Source organism: Leiobunum rupestre, chromosome 1 (assembly GCF_980474605.1).
Source record: "Leiobunum rupestre chromosome 1, qqLeiRupe1.1.hap1, whole genome shotgun sequence".
In the NCBI taxonomy this organism is placed as follows: Eukaryota; Metazoa; Arthropoda; class Arachnida; order Opiliones; family Sclerosomatidae; genus Leiobunum; species Leiobunum rupestre.
In genome coordinates this window covers 37,785,730-37,803,853 of record NC_143384.1, presented here as the reverse complement: position 1 = coordinate 37,803,853, position 18,124 = coordinate 37,785,730, and the positions used below count along the sequence as shown (strand labels likewise).

Sequence of the window (18,124 nt, the reverse complement as noted above, 5' to 3'; positions counted from 1 at the left end):
ACCATAAACATTATCTACAGATACTAATTAAATATTTGTATACCCGGTTTTATCTCGACGTTGCAATATTCAAAGCAAGTGTCGGCTCTATCATTGCCACTTGTATTATGAAAAAGCCCCTGTTATTAGAGATAGCCATGAATCTATCCGATTCTTCGCAAAACGCGACTTTACTGGAAAGCGTGGTGCCATCTATTAACGGCAAAGGAAGCTAAAATTCAAAATAGCCAAATGATAACGTCGTCAGAGAGCCCCTGTAGAGTATTATAGTTAGACAACTTATACTCTATTTAGTGCACTTTAACCTAAATTATATATCCCATGTAAAAATATTGTTTATAATTTCTGTTATAGACCATTTTACAAACGATCCAATCAACGCTAGGGGTACCTATAATTACCGCGTTTTTGATAACAATGATATTTGATTTCTTTGGGGTGAAGGTTCCAGCCAGGAGCAGCTTATAATAAGGCACACCCTTTGACGTTTAATGCCTTTAATTCAGGTGGCCGGTTACAATGCGTAGGAGGGTGGGGGCAAGCCCTTCATGCCACGCGAGTCAACAGCTCCCAACATTCACTATTGCCGTTTACCTCTGCAAATTGTTCTGGAAATGGGAAGCTGAAGAACTCGGGGGGAAACCCTTTAACCAATTAAGAGATAATTTGTAAACCTTACGCGGAAGGAGTGGTTCTCAGTTTTCACCCAGTTCACAAGGTGGGGTCGAACCCAACTCCTCTTGCTGCGAGGTGAAAGTGCTAACCACTCCACCACCCCACCTTTATTATTATCGCCATAGTAATTCTCCTTAAACATAAATAAATACATTATTTGCTGCACTTAGCACAGTATTCATTTACATTGGTGCTAAAAAGGTGTTAAATTCTTTTCATTCTAGACAATCTTAGTTGGGGACAGTGGAGTGGGCAAAACCTCACTATTGGTCCAGTTTGACCAAGGCAAATTTCAATCAGGCTCTTTTTCGGCTACAGTGGGCATTGGTTTCACGGTGAGTTTTATAAAACCATTAAAATTGCTTTTCCTACAAGTCTATAATTAAGTATCTTAAGTGTTGAAATATTTATTGTACACAAGGCAATTTTCACGGCGCAGTTTTAAATAATTTTTTAACTAAACCAAAATTTAAATGTGTACTTCCTATCTATAAATATTAGAATTTTTTAATTAAACAATGAAAAATATTCTAACAAACTTACACATTTATGATATTGACGCTGAAGTTGAAATAGGGCCGTACAAAAAAACGATTAACACCCCTCTAGCGAGAAAAATACGCGAATTTAAAAAAATTATAATTCGCTGGTCCTATTCCTCAGCACGATTCTCTGCACTTGGTGTCTAAGGCCTCCAGCCAACACCATTAGTTTTCTTTAAAATAAAACCAACACGGCTCCTTGCACGCGCTCACTATGACGACGAGGCTAAGTGCCTATTAGGCCTAATAACGTCTGAAAACCCAATGTACAAAATTAATTGTGTCGGTACGATTAAATTAAAATTTGAGAGTACGCAAGTACTTTATCACCGTCAACTACTTCATTAGTAAACAAAAGTGACAGATGCAGGGTAATAAAATTTATCATCTTAATGTTATCAAACGAAGAGTCAGTCAGCCGAGACGTTTCAGACCCAAATAATTAGTCCATTAGACAAAGGAGGGCACCAGTTTACGCTAGCTACTGTACGGCAATTACCCAAAATTGATTGATATCGGATGACTGGAAACCCACATACCTTAAACAATCCAATGGTTAAACCCGCTTGTAAAACAAATCGATTACACGCAACGAACATGTAACTACATAATAGGACTGGAAATTGATCGATTATAAACGCTTATCGACTATAATTTACGTTAATAATCACGAAATTTATGAAACAAGGCGTTTAAAAATCACGAAATGTATTAAATAAACCGGCTACTCTATCTTTTGAAACTATATTTTAAAAAAGCAGACGATAAGACGCAAAAGTAGCGTGGGCTGCTTAACCACGGCCAACTTGGATTACGCTTTTAAACAAATAGATTAAATGCAACGAACACGTAACTACAATAATAGGAATATATTGTACGTTAATAATCACGAAATTTATATAATAAAGCGATTAAACACCACTAAATTTATGTAATGAATCGGTTAATAGCAAAATGTATGTAATAAAGCGGTTAATAATCACCAAATGCATCTAATAAAACGGTTAATAATCACCGCGTGATCAAAGTTGGCCGTGCCACGGCCAGCTTTCATTACGCGTTGCCGCGGTCTTAGCATAGCCAAGAACGTACCTAGGTCTCTAAGAACCTTGAATGGTAAGATTCGAAAGGTAAAAAACGCTTATGAGTTTTCTGATTTGTAAATTTTTTAAAGGGCACGTTGAAAACATAATTATTAACTTAGTCGGTTATACCCATTGAGTTGGGAATATTAATCTAGAGATCCAATCAAATCTGCTCCCCGAGAAACAAGTTTTTGAAAATTACGAATGTGCCGTCTCCTCTAAAATGACGAGAAAACGTTATCATATGACCCGTGGCGATATCCATTATTTTTGAAAAAAATAATTTTGCCCGAAAACTCGTCTTATTTGAACGAACCATTGAGAAATAGACGGCGCCACGGGTAGAATGATAATGTTTTCTCGTCATTTGGGAGCAGACGGCAGTATTCTTATTTGTTAAAAACTTTTTTCGCGAAATACTGAAATCCGACGTTTTGATTGGACCTCTAGATTAATATTCCCAACTCAATGCTTATACCACTTTTAAAAATGTATATTACTTGCTGTGACACATACTGGTTTGAATCTAGGTGTCACTGAATTCCAAATAAAGTAGGAATGATTGGATTTTTCTCAAAACTCCCTTCGTGTTGCTTAATGCTTTTGCACTTTGTAGTGTAAAGCTACCATCTAGGAGCAACAAACACAAGGAGAACGTACCTATATCCTTTAAACACGCTATCGCAGTGTTGTGTACCAATTTCATTGGACGAACCTTTACCCTGAACGTTTTACGGAAATGGGGAAGACAATTTCTGAATTTTCCCCTTCCAACGGCAGCAGGCGCTAAAGCGTCTAACCAATGAAAACTATACGCCAGAAAATGTACGACTTTTGACGGGTTGCGTTCTCCTTGTGTGGGCAGTGCTGTGTTTGTTGCTCCTAGCTGCCACGATCTTATACTTTTCAAAATGACCACGCTTTAAAATCTACATGTAGCGCTATCTAAAGGTTGTAAGACTAAGATGTTTTGCTTATGGAATGACCAAAGCTGAAATTTCGGATCGGCCTGGTAAACATTTTACGAACAATAATTTTTTAAACTGATTGTATTTACTGTAAAATTTCTATACTTAAAAGCTAAAGTTTTTAATAGTTATAAAAATAATGAATTTTTAACAATCGATAACTTTATTTCGCACATTTAAAAATTATTTTATGTACTTATAAAGAATTGTACACTTTTTTTAGGCGAATCCATAATTTGAGCTTTTTTCTCAACCCCCAGTTGGCGCTACAAGCTGACATTCGGGCGTAGCCTTGTGTTCATATTAACCTAAATACGTTCTTGGTTATTCACGGCTTACACAAATCTAACAGTTAAAAATAAAAGTATTAAAATAACGAGATTGTTAAAACTTAAGCTAACAAACGATCGAAATAACGACGAATTGTTAAAAAAAGAACAATTCTTATAAAAAAAAGTCATTATCGGGCAGCCAAACTATAACAGATCTTTGGGCGCGGGGTACACAGCGAGCCAGCCCCCGCTGTTTTATTAATAACGAAGCTGGTGTCGCCCATGGCAACCGAAAGAAGAAAGCTTTTGACGAACGTCGCTATTTTCAGGGATTGTCAGATTTCTATTTTAGGGTCAGTCTCGAAATAAATCCTTTGATCCTCCTTATATACTTTGTAGTAATCATAGACGTAGCGGCCTCTAGCGGCGACCAAACGCCTACTTCTTCCGCTACGGACGAAAAATCATTATTGCCAGCATTGTTGTCTCCCCGAAAGACGTACCGCTTCCGAAGAAAATAAATTTGCCCGTCCCTTTCGTGAATAGTGGTTTATCGCGTCCATGTTTTCGGACTGTCTTAACAACGAAGAATGCTCACATCGACCAAACATTTATGTCCATGCAATATAAATAATACTAAGACGATATTGGTACCATATGTTGTGTACTATAAGTAGCGTTTTTAATACTATAAGTAGCGTTTTTAATACTAAAAGTAGCATTTTTAATACTATAAGTAGCATTTTTAGTACTATAAGTAGCATTTTTAAGACTATAAGTAGTGTTTTATGCTATAAGTAGCATTTTTAATACTATAAGTAGCGTTTTTAATTCCATAAGTAGCGTTTTTAATACTAAAAGTAGCGTTTTTAGTACTATTAGTTGTGTTTTTAGTACTATTAGTAATGTTTTTACTAACATGAGTATCGTTATAGTACTATAAGTATCGTTTTAGTACTACAAGTATCGTTTTTAGTACTTTTAGAATTTCCCTTTTTTAGTATTATAAGTATCGTTTTTAATACTATAGGTATCGTTTTAATAGTTTAAAGTGTTTTTAGTTTTAAGTTGCGTTTTAAACACTATTAATAGTATTTTTAGTACTATTAGTAGCATTTTTGATACTTTTAGTAGCATTTTTGATACTTTTAGTAGTATTTTAGTACTCTAAGTATCGTTTTTAGTACTGAGTATCGTTTTTAATATATCGGTATGGTTTTTAATACTATAGGTATCGTTTTTAATATTATCGGTATCGTTTTTAATATTATCGGTATGGTTTTTAATACTATAGGTAATAGTATAAAGGGTTTTTCGTTCTAATTATTAATACAATAAGTATTATTTTTAGTACTATAAGTAAGGTTTATAGTCCGGTGCAACATAGACGACACCGAATAAAGCGACTAATTGCATAAATTTCGTTTTGGCTGACAAATTAAGCTACCCGTCGAAAACATGTAGGGGACACTTGTAGCTTAGTGTAGACGTAGCTCTATACTGTGTAATCTACACTCAGCTACAATTTCCTACACTTTTTCTACTGCTGGCTTAACCTGTCTATTGTCTGATGTAGAGCTGTCCTTGAATAGATACAAACTGACTACTGGGGTACAGTCTGTACAGAGAGATATTAAATATAAAGCTTCGTCGCTGTCGGTTCTAGGAATATTGAACCCTCCATATTCTAGTGGGGCTGGAAGTTAAACTTTAAAGAGTAATTTAAGAATTAGGTTATATTATATTAAAATTAGGTATTAAGTTATGTTAAATTAAAATTAAGTATTAAGTTATGTTAAATTAAAATGAAGTGACACTATTATTAAATTAAAATTAAGTTACACTATTATTAAATTAAAATTAAGTTGCACTATTATTAAATTAAAATTAAGTTACACTATTATTAACTTAAAATTAAATATTAATCTAATATTAAACTAAAATTAAATATTAAACTAAAATTAAATATTAAACTAAAATTAAATATTAAACTAAAATTAAATATTAAACTAAAATTAAATATTAAACTAAAATTAAATTTTTAACTAAAATTAAATATTAAACTAAAATTAAATATTAAACTAAAATTAAATATTAAACTAAAATTAAATATTAAACTAAAATTAAATATTAAACTAAAATTAAATATTAAACTAATATTAAATTAAAATTAATAATTACATTAATATTAACTTAAAATTAATAATTACATTAATATTAACTTAAAATTAAATATTAAACTAATATTAAATTAAAATTAAATATTAAACTAATATTAATTTCAAATTAAATATTAAACTAATATTAATTTCAAATTAAATATTAAACTAATATTAATTTCAAATTAAATATTAAACTAATATTAATTTCAAATTAAATATTAAACTAATATTAATTTCAAATTAAATATTAAACTAATAGTAATTTCAAATTAATAATTACATTAATATTAAACTAAAATTATTAATTACATTAATATTAAACTAATAGTAATTTCAAATTAATAATTACTTTAATATTAAACTAAAATTATTAATTACATTAATACTAAACCAAAATTATTAATTACATTAATATTAAATTAAAATTAATAATTACATTAATAATAAATGAAAATTAATAATTACATTAATAATAAATGAAAATTAATAATTACATTAATAATAAATGAAAATTAATTTTTACATGTATATTAAAATGATAACGACTTTAGCGCCGGACAACATTTGGGCTTTCGGCATCGTGTTTCGGTTCGCGTCTAGTCGAATGCAACCTTTCTTTCATTGAGTGCTTGCTCGTAACGTCGTAGCACGGCCAACTTTGATCACGCGCTGTTCGCGCTACAGAGAGAGATGCGCGAGAGATCAAAGTTGGCCGTGTTCGTAGCTAAGTCCCGGTTTGAAACGTCCGCCATGACATTAATTTCACGTCACAGATCACAAGGCAAAACGCCACATGATCCTGCGAAATAATCACGTGACCACCAAGGGCTTCTTATTATCACGTCCGATCTATAGGCGTTACCATGCCAACGAACACAAGCCACGGGCCACGAGCAAGCTACGAATAGTTTTTTTCAATATTATTTAGAAGAGAATAACTATTTTGAGATGATCCACGGGGAAATTTAATTCCAATGAATTATTCCCTCGAAAAATAACACTAAAATATGTGTACATATACATTAGCGCCCTCTACAGTTGAATGGGAGAACTACTGGCGAAGAAATGAATTCGAGCTCTCCCGGTCGCTGCTTCCTCGCGTTTAAAATATTCATACCTTTCTAAAACGTAAATCATGGAGCACCTGTCGCCATCTAACGGAAGGGCAGTTACGAGGCCTAAAAAATACCAATTTCTCTGTAAATATATTGATCACCAAAAACCCGTAATTATATTTTATAATTAAAACACAAACTATTAATTGTCTTTTTGAAATCTCAAAGTGGTGGTGGCAGGCTAGGAATTGTCATAAGATGATGTAAAGAAAATTCTCACAAACATTCAAATGATCTTTTCGCCAATGGGGAATTTCACCCATTTAACTTCTTAAGGGTTGAAGCAGTTTGACCCGATTATTTTTTAAATTTTAAATAATTATTTAAAATGAAAAACAGGGGTGCTTTTATACCACTTGAGGCCCACAGTAAGATTTTGGGGTTTGTTTTGCACCCCTCGAGACCTAATACAAAATGTTAAAATGTTATGTTTTGTACCGCCATTGAGTGGCCAAAAATGCTCCCTTAAAACAAGTGGCGGCTCTATCATTGCCACCTGTATTATGAAAAGGCTCCTGTTATTAGAGATGGACATGAATCTATTCGATTCTTCGAAAAATGTTATATTACTGGAGAGTGTGGTGCCATCTATTTATGAAATAGGAAACTAAAATTGAAAATAACCAAATGATAACGCGCCAGAAAGCCATTGTGGAGTATTATAGTTAGACAACTTATACTCTATTTAGTGGGCTTTAACCTAAATTATACATCCCATGTAAATTTTTTATTTATAATTGCTGTAATTTAAGTTATTGACCAATTTACTCACGATCGAATCAACGCGAGGGGTACCATAAGTACCGACTTTTTGATTTCGACGCTATTGACATCTATTGAAAAAAGGGCTACTTTACGTCGAGTCGCCACTTGTTTTAAAAATCGGGGGCCATAGACGTAAAATCACCCCTGCTAATACGTGCTACGACTTGTTTTTAACGTCACTTGCGCCAATCACCTCTAGCTTCTGTTAAACCTGGTGGCAGAAATGTTAAATTTGTTGATCCACTATGAATATGAAAGTTCATATTCCCTTTAAGAATTAATTATGAAATCATACTTGGCTCACTATTAATGGTTTTTGTTTATCGAAGTATACATTTAAAATAGGGGTAAGACAGTTGTGAACTTGTAGCACGCGCCATCTAGCGATTAATAAGTCTACCACTGTTTTTTAAATTTCTTCTTCAACACTGACATCACGGTGTTAGTTAAGAACCTTGAAGTTGCCCATCTAGAGCGAAGGTTTGTACAAGCTGCAATAGGAACTAGATGCTATAGACCTAAATCTTTCTCAGCGAGTTATCAAGCTTTGAACAACGTTCTGGGACCAATGTTCCCATTTTTATGACCCTAAGGAATTCGCCCTGAGGACGTGCTTTATTTTGTTTCGCTGGTTTTATGAAGATTACTCCTCCAATTCCGTTTCGCAGTATTATTTATTCAATTCCTTTTATATTTTAGTAGGATTTTCTGGTTATTTTTTCATCTATAGATGGCGCCACCTTCAATTCCGTTTGCAATATAATTTATGAAACTCCCTCTATATTTTAGTTGGATTTTTTTTTTCAAAAATAATAAACTTTATTTTGGTGCCGCACCATACACACCCTGATACAAATACTCAAAAACAAAAACAAAAGAAAAAGAAGATAGTTGGATTTTCTAGTTGATTCCTTTTCGTCTGTAGATGGCACCACATCCCCATAGGCACATCCGAACTTCGCGATCAATTATTAAACCAAAAGTACCGAATATAAATAAATAAGACTTTGCGAAAGACATCGCTTTTCATTTTATTCCGAGGGAACCATTTTTATTACAAATTAAGGAAGCCATTGAAACGTAAAACAGGACTTATACCCCATCTGTAGAAGGATTTTCTAAGTTAAAAATACGGTTAAAGGTGCAAAGAGGGTACGTTAATACTGTAAAGAGTGCTCGTTAATGGTGCATAGGGGTACGTTAATTTTTTAAAGGGGGTACGATAATGGTGCAAAGAGGGTAAGTTAATAGTGTAAAGGTGGGACGTTTATGGTGCAGAGAGGGTACGTTTATGGTTCAAAGAGGGCTCGTTAACGGTGCATAGGGTACGTTAATGATGCAAAGCGGTACGTTAATTGTTTAAAGGGGGTACGTTAATTGTTTAAAGGGGGTACGTTAATTGTTTAAAGGGGGTACGTTAATTGTTTAAAGGGGGTACGTTAATTGTTTAAAGGGGTACGTTAACTGTTTAAAGGGGGTACGTCAATGGTGCAAAGAAGGTGCAATTATGGTTCAAAGAGGGCTCGTTAATGGTGCATAGGGTACGTTAATGGTGCAAAGAGGATACGTTAATAGTGCAAAGGGGGTACGTTATTGATGTAAAGAGGGTACTTTAATAGTGCAAAGGGGGTACGTTAATGGTGCAAAGAGGTTACTTTAAAGGGTGCAGAGAGTTATTTACGGTGCAAAGAGTTAATTAATGCCCCAAAGAAAGTGCATTAAGGGTTGCTGATGAAAATAACGGTAATGGTGAAAACAATTCACGATGCTATAGAACAGGAAAGGTACGTCTTATACTCCATCTGTAGGAGGAATTTCTAAGCTAGAAACAACGTGAAGGGTGCAAAAAGGATGCAAAGTAACCCCAGAAATGTCATAGCAACAAGAGGCTCCGGGGAGGACGGCAGGTGTTCGTCTTCCCACCCAAAATGTCGCCTACAAACACGGCCACCCGGATTAGAATCCAGATAAGATGCGAGAGATAAAACTTGCTATTTTATTACGAATCCAGGTTGATTTTGGGACAGTCATATGTTATTAGTGATTGGAAGCCAGCCTCCCCGATAACCGAACAATTACGGTTCAAAGGCAACTTGATAGCGTCAGTCTTGGGAACATGCAAATGATGTTCAGTAGACAGCGTGTTATTGTTGCCGCAAAATATTTAATCAAAACAATTTATTTGAACTGATGTTATTTTTGTCTAGTTGGCCATTAATTTTAATAATCGCTTTAATAATAGTAATAATCAGCTAGGCTAGTACCCAAGGCACCACCTAGCGACTTATAATGTCTTTAAATAGGTGGCCGGGTTAAATTGCGTATTAGGGTGGTGGAAAGCCCTTTTATGTGAACTGGAAACCGAAGAATACGGGGGAAACCCCTTAAATACAGTGCCACAAGCTGGGATCGAACCCGGCTCTTTTTGCTGCGAGGCGAAAGGGATAACCACTCCGCCACCCCGCCTATTTCTATTAAATTTAAATGAACTATGAATTAAATCGGAAAATGGTCTGCTAACACTCGTTTACAACGTAACAAGCGCCAATCACTCTTAGCTTCTGTTAATCCTGGTGGCCGAAATGTTAAATTCGTTGATCCATCGCAAACACGAAAGTATACTTTCGTGTTTGCATACATACTTCCTTTTAACTAGGAACAAACAACTTTACTAAATCCGATAATTTTACTCGACCTAACATAACTTACTAGATCCAATAACCGTTACTAAAGCCAGGTTAACACTTGCCCCTAAAATAGCATCGTTTTTCGTGTTGGTTCGGGTCCTTCGGGAAGCAACTCGTCCAAGTCGGTTCGCTTAGAATCGCTTTCAAAACGACCGGTCGGGGAAGTAAATTTGCTCGTATTTTCAAAAATAATGGGAATAAAATTCTAAATAATGTCAAATAATATTACTAAATGTATAGTAAACATGATTAACTAATTGTTTTGGGATATATTTTAGTATTTTCAAAATTCTGGTCATAATTTGAAATGACGTTAAGCCTTGGCTATAAGCTAGCCGGGGTGAAGCGATTTCGCACGTGTGAACCAAGAATTAAATTCGGCGGTCAAAACTGGCATTCAAACCGACCTAAACTGGGTTTTAATCTCTAGTGTGAACGTGGCTTTAGAGCCACGAACCCAAACGCGCTAAGAGCCACTAACAATCTCGGCGATTTTATGATTTAGAAAATAATCTTGGATTTTTAAGATTTCTTTCTTGTTGAAACCCTAATCTCAAGAAATGTTTACTGATTACCAAACATTTCCGCGATTTCTTAAGATTTCTATTGATTTCAAATATTTTTATGACTTCTAAAATAATTTTAGATTTTTAAGATATTAAAAAAACAATTTATGAATTTTTCTGATTTTTTTTAATTTTCTTTTTATTTTCGTTTATTTTTGAATTCCCCGTATTATTTTTTAAGATTTAGGAATCTTTTTGGAAACTTTATTGTGTTTTTTGATTTTAAGAAATTACATAGTCGGCTATTTACTAAATTTTTATAAAATTTCTCGAGTGACTGACCCCTCGTTCACACTAGAGCCTAAAACCCAGTTTAGGTCGGTTTGAATGCCAGTTTTGACCGCCTACGATAATTCTTAGTTCACACGTGCGAAATGGCTTCACCCCGGTTCGCTTATAGCCAAGGCTTAACGTCATTTCAAATTATGACCAGAATTTTTAAAATACTAAAATGTATCCCAAAACAATTAGTTAATCATATTTACTATACATATAGTAATAATATTTGACATTATTTAGAATTTTATCCCCATTATTTTTGAAAATACGAGCAATTTTACTTCCCCGCCTTGTCGTTTTGAAAGCGATTCTAAGCGAATCGACTTGGACGAGTTGCTTCCCGAACCAACACGAAGCGATTTCTCACGTTGGTTTTAAAAACCTGTTATCTAAACGAAGCGAATTTAGGGGTAAGTGTGAACGTAGCTTTAGACACTTACCAAGGCCCACAAATCCACTGACTAATGCCAGTAGCCCACTTAAGCTAGGTTCACACTTACCCCTAAAAGCGCTTCGTATTAGACAACTAGTTTTCAAAACCAGCGTGAAAAATCGCTTTGTGTTTGGTCCGGGAAGCAACTCGTCCAAGTCGGTTCGCGTAGAATCGCTTTCAAAACGACCAGGCGGGGAAGAAAAATTGCTCGTATTTTCCAAAATATTGAGAATAAAATTTTAAATAATGTCAAATAATATTACTAAATGTACAGTAAACATGATTAACTAATAGTTTTGGGATGCATTTTAGTATTTTCAAAATTCTGGTCATAATTGACGGATTTTGAAATGACGTTTTAGCGCGCGTCGCGCGACACTAGAGGTTTGAAATGACGTTAAGCTTTGGCTATAGGCCAACCGGGGTGAACCAAGAATTGAAGGCTTTTAAAATTCATTTTGCGCGTGAAAATACCTCAACATGTTATGGTCAAAAAAGCACGCAAAGAAGGCAGTGTGCCCAAGACATGTACCTGTAGTGTCGCGCGCTAAAAAGTCATTTCAAAATCCGTCAATAGTTGATTTTATAATATGTCCTTACGCTTGCCCAGCTTGTTGAAATGTTGCCCTGGGATAGTTCAGCCAATGCCTGAGAATGAGTTCATAAACTCTTTAGTGGGAGAGAAAACGGATCCACAGCTGAAGCGGGGAGGCAACATTTCAACAAGATGGCCAAAGTTATTTTATAAAAAGAACTATTATCGTCGACGGTCAAAACTGGCATTCAAACCGACCAAAACTGGGTTTTAAGCTTTAGTGTGACCGTGGCTTTACAAAAGCCAAAAAGCGAAAAAAGACGCGAAACGCAGACCAAATAGATCTTCGAGTGAAAAACTAAATTAAATTAAATTAAATAGCCAGAAATTCCAACGGTAGACCGGTTTCGTCCTATTTGGGACTCGTCAGTACCGTTAGGAACATCTGGCTCGCGACTATAACACCGAAAAGAGAAACTAAGTCTAAACATTAAAAATTTCAAAACGAGTTGCGTAGCAACGGAAAGCCAAAAAGGGTGGAGATAAGTATATACGCAATGTTAAGTTAAAAGGAACCACCTATGGACTGCATATTGTCCATAGGTGGTTCCTTTTAACTTAACATTGAATTAATAGTTCGGCAAGGAATCTAAAAAGGGCGCCACGACAGTGCGGGTACCGTTGATTTGAGCTGACATTACCCTTATCTAAAATCCAATAATTTAAAGTAAATCCCATGGCCTGTCAAAGTCGAACGGTCTTCTTTGGTAATATTCCTCTAAAGATAAACTTTATCTGTTTTAGGTCAAATGACCTTGGTCTCTTTTCAATATTAGCAGGACGGGCGAGTAAACGAATCCCGCATAAACCAACCCCAAACGGACGTTCACAAATATGCCAAATTCAATCCCGGCTCGGCGAGCTAATCCCAAAACGTCAACCCTTGTCCTTGTCACGCAAACCCAATTTATATTCGATAAATAAGAGTTCTCCAGTAAATAGTAATGCCAGAGGTTTATGATATACTCTCAGATAAAAGTACATTATATGACATTAAGGACATTAATATGAAATACGTACCTTTACCGTATCCCAGAAAATATACACTTTAGACCTATTAACTTCGGGTATTGTTAAGACTTAAATGGCCAAAGAATCATTTGAAAAGTTCGGGCCCGATTTCGTGCAGCTACTCCCCTTTCCCAGGGCCACGCAGGAAGTGGGGAACCGAATAATAGAGCCCACAAACATGCGTTTGAAAGGCCCGGTACAATACGTGCCCATCGCCTTGCCGTTCACCAGCAAAACTATATTTTCTATGACAGTTTCCAGGCGTCTAACCAATGAAAACTGTACGCAAGAAAATCCACGACTTTTGACGGGTTGCGTTCTCCTTGTGTGGGGTGCTGTATTAGTTGCTCCTAGCTGAAAATGTAGACTATAAAAATTACACCGCGTAAGGATATGTATTTAGAAACGCTATTTTCACCATGAAATTGTTTTAGAAAGTCAGTAGAATGACGTTCTTCGCCACGCACTATTTTTCACGCCGGTATTCTTCCGCCTCAGGTGTTAAAATGTAAAAATTAGACTCCACAGAGATATTTACTTATATAAAAACCTTACTTGTCGTATGTAATATTTCCAGAAAGTTAATATACGATGAAGGTACAAGCTTCTACTTATCTAAATATTGCTATATTGTTTACTTTTGGTAAGGTGTATATTTTGGATGACAAAATATAGGTTATCGTCTGTATCCGTGATTTAATTTTACAGCCGTTCTTCTGTACGAAATAATGAGATAGCGCCAATTGAAAAAGGATTTGATTTTTATGGCCCATTATATAAAAATAAAAGTAAGCGAAATCGCTTGAACTAAAAATGAGAATATGATTACAGACAGAGGTATATTCCTCCGACCACTGTAATCAGCTGTCACCGCGGAGGGAGACAGATGAACGATTCCTATCAGCGAAAACGCCTATTGGCAGACACACTTTTAGGACGGCTTACGCGACTCGATAGTTCGTTTATCGTGTAAACACAATTTGTAGGTCAAAGTTATCTTTCGTATAATCGTATTCACAAATGCAAATGGCATTTTTTCTATGCGTTCTCAGTAAAGCAAAGGCTAACGGTTTATTTTTCTACGAAACTTTCAAGGCTAAGTTGTCCAGTTGAATGGTTGAATTTTCTATAAAAGGTGAATGGTTTTTATTTTCTATAAAAGTTGAACATTTTGGTTTAATTTTCTATAAAAGGTGAATGGTTTAATTTTCTGTAAAAGTTTAATGATTTTATTTTCTATGAAAGGTGAATGGTTTAATTTTCTATAATGGTTAAATGGTTTAATTTTCTATAATGGTTGAATGGTTTGATTTTCTATAAAAGTTTAATGGTTTAATTTTCTATAAATGTTTAATGGTTTAATTTTCTATAAAAGGTGAATGGTTTAATTTTCTATAAAAGTTGAATGGTTTAATTTTCTATAAAAGTTGAATAGTTTAATTTTCTATAATGGCTGAATGCTTTCATTTTCTATAAAAGTTGAATGCTTTAATTTTCTATAAAAGTTGAATGGTTTAGTTTTCTATGAGACTTTCAGAGCTTAGTTTTCTATAAAGGTCGCGTGGTTTAGTTTTCTATGAACTATTCAGAGCTTAGTTTTCTCTATTAATCGTATAACTTAGATTTTTTATGAAACATGCAGGGCTTAGTTTTGTATGAGACTTTCAGGGTTACGTTTTCCATAACAATAGAATGAATTAGTTTTCCATAAAATGTAAATAATTTAGTTTTATCATTAAACTTTCAAGGCTTAGTTTACCATAAAATGTAAATAATTTAGTTTTATCATTAAACTTTCAAGGCTTAGTTTTCCATAAAATGTAAATAATTTAGTTTTATTATTAAACTTTCAAGGCTTAGTTTTCCATAAAATTTAAATAATTTAGTTTTCTATGAAACATTCCGGTGTTATTTTGCCATAAAAGTGGAACGATTTAGTTTTCTATGAACAATTATAAGATTTAGTTTTGCATAAAGATCCTAGCTTTTCCTTAAATGTGAAAAAGTGTAGTTTCCTAGAATCTCTAACAATTGGGGGACCACTCGCGACGTCTTGTTTCTGGCATACGAATATAAGACGCAATAAGACAGAACAAACACAAAAGGAAGCTCGTGGAGCACTCGAAACAAAGTGACGTCAATAAAAGGTGAAGGGGAACGTAAAAACGGGCCTTGGCAGGGATTATGAGGGCGCCTTGAGAGAGAACTGATTAGCACTTCGACGCGCAGGCGCAGAACGTTTCCGACGGAAGAAAAATAAAATTATCAGGGAAATAAATTTACGGAACTAACGCGAGCCCGTTTCTCTTTAGTCAAAATAAAATCTTTCGCGAAGAAGTAGTTTACAAAAAGTGCCAGTTAACGGTTAGTGTCGCGATTCAAAATACGCGATTGATTCTTAAATGTGGAATATGTTGCTCTGATTTCTTTTTTGAATCTCCGAATTCGTGAGTTTTTCAATAACGCGGAATTTTGGAACGTGTTTCAGCGACGTTGGTATATAGTCACGCTTCCTTTTCCAATAGATGTTTCTATAAAATAAAATTAATAAAAAGTAAAAAAAAAAATAGAATATCTGGCTCTGACGTCACAAGACCCAGCTTTAGTTGTATATTCTTCGCACGCGCGCTAGATAAACATATATTCCTCTGGCGACTGTAGCGCGCCCTCGTAGACTTGCAAAACTAAGACTGTGACGTCAGAGCCACATATTATATTTTTTACTTTTTATTCGTTTTATTTTATAGAAACAAAAAGTTTGTATTGGTGGGAATCGGCCGTGGTTTTGGAATTGGGAGTTTGACATGAGTAGTTTTGGAAATGGTAGTTTGACACGAGTAGTTTTTGAATTGGTAGTTTGCCACGAGTAGTTTTAGAATTGGTAGTATGACACAAGTAGTTTGGGTATCGGTAGTTTGACACGAGTAGTTTTAGAATTACATTTTGACACGAGTAGTTTTGGAATTACATTTTGACACGAGTAGTTTTGGAATTACATTTTGACACGAGTAGTTTTGGAATTACATTTTGACACGAGTAGTTTTGGAATTACATTTTGACACGAGTAGTTTTGGAATTACATTTTGACACGAGTAGTTTTGGAATTACATTTTGACACGAGTAGGTTTCAAATTATATTTTGACACTAGTAGTTTTTAAATTACATTTTGACACGAGTAGTTTTGAAATTACTTTTTAAATTGGTAGTTTGACATGATATGTTTTGGAATTGAGAATTTGAAATGAGTTGTTTTGAAATTGGGAGGTTGAAAAGAGTTGTTTGGAAATTTGATTTCGAAATAGGTGGTTTTTGAAATTGTATTTTTAACTAATTTGTTTTGGAAATTGCGAATTTGAAATTGAAATGTATTCTTCGTAAGCAGGTTAGAAAAGTAACAAATTATACTTATGAAAGTTTTTTTAAACAATTTTCAAATCAAATTTTGAAATTAAATAATTTCTAGAGAAACCAGCGTTTTTTTGAGAAACGACACAATTCTTTGATAATGTTATTTTTGTCAATAGTATCATTGTATTATACGGAGGCGAATTTGGATGTCACTGACCCCGTCTTCGAAATGAAAATGCATCCCAGGAAACCCGACGCATTTCGAAAAAGATATCTTTCTATTGATTTTGGTTTTTTTTCGGATGAACTTGAGAGATAGGCAGCTTTCGTGTGATGTCATAATTTCGACCCCCCCCCCCCCCGCCATTCAAGCACGGACGCCATATTGGACAGATCTTTCGCGACACTTACTAATAACAGAAGTTTATAATAACTCTCGTACTAGAGAAGTAGGCCCCTGACACTTTTCAATGGGAGATCTAATTGTACGCCGAACCGTGGATGCGTACACCCATAAATGTATAATACCAAAAGTAAATGAACCGAAGTTATAGAACTGCTATACTCCCAATGTTGGAGGCGTTTTTTCCTTATGAAGTTACATTTTGACTTCGAATTTGAAATTTTGCGCGCTCCTAGGCCGAAATAAAAAGTTTTTGTGTTTATGAAACCATTTTTATACATAGAAATAGCTATACACACAATGCCTAAAGTGCAATTTATCGCGTCAAAAGACGGGGATGGAAATTCTAGCTTTTATTTGACTCTATTTTTTCATCATTTTCATAAGGAAAACGCCCTCCGATTCTGAGTGCTATTTTGATAACTGCGGTTCATTTACTTCTGATAATACTAGGTGTCTTTTCCCGCTTGTTTCGGGATTTCGGAGTAGGGTAGGAAGAGTAGCTCTATTTTACTCCGAAACTGCGGTCGCGAATAGTTTGAGTCGGAGATATAACGTTTTTCCAAAATGGCTGCCTGTGACCTTTTTAGCAGATAAATTCTGGCTAGCAGTCGACAAAATCCGATTTACACTCTTTACACCTCCGTTTTAGAAGGAGTAAAAATAGTAGCTCTAATACGCCGGAACAAGCGAATAGTTTAAGGGCCGGGTAATTCTCATCTCCGGAACAGTCTAATAAAACGATTTAGGGTAAAAAGAGTACACTTTTAGTCCGAGAACAGGCGAAAAGAAACCTTGTATTTAATTAAATTTTTTAACTGAGAGCTATTAACAAGACAGACTGCATTACGGGCTTCGTCGCCGTTTTGCGTCCGCTTGCTAACGCGTCATACGTACCCGTTGACAGCGCCTCGCTAGGGGGAGATTTTCTTCCGGTGATGACGTCACTCCGTTACTAGCTTTCAGTAAAATATTCCCCAAAGTGACAAACTTATGGAACAATATTATAGACTTATGGTACACCTCATCATGTTTTAAAATATACCGCGCCTCATTAGGTAAAATTTAAAAATTACACTGCGCTGAGATATTTACTTGTATATTTTTTCGGTAGCAATACTTTCAATTATTAAGTATGCCTCCGTGTAAAATTTCGCAGGAAAAAATTCAATGAAACCTTGTTTCACCCAAAACACCAGTTTGTAGGTTGTAAATGG

General features: G+C 34.8%; 1 protein-coding gene across 1 annotated transcript in view; it reads left to right on the top strand.

Annotated features, from left to right (window-relative positions):
- LOC149962303 (ras-related protein Rab-37-like) overlaps positions 1-18,124 on the top strand; it is a 106,641-nt gene that overhangs the window by 68,485 nt on the left and 20,032 nt on the right. Inside the window, exon 3 of the mRNA XM_090179575.1 lies at positions 900-1,010. Coding sequence (XP_090035701.1) covers positions 900-1,010 — 111 coding nt within the window. The remainder of the gene's footprint in view (positions 1-899; positions 1,011-18,124) is intronic.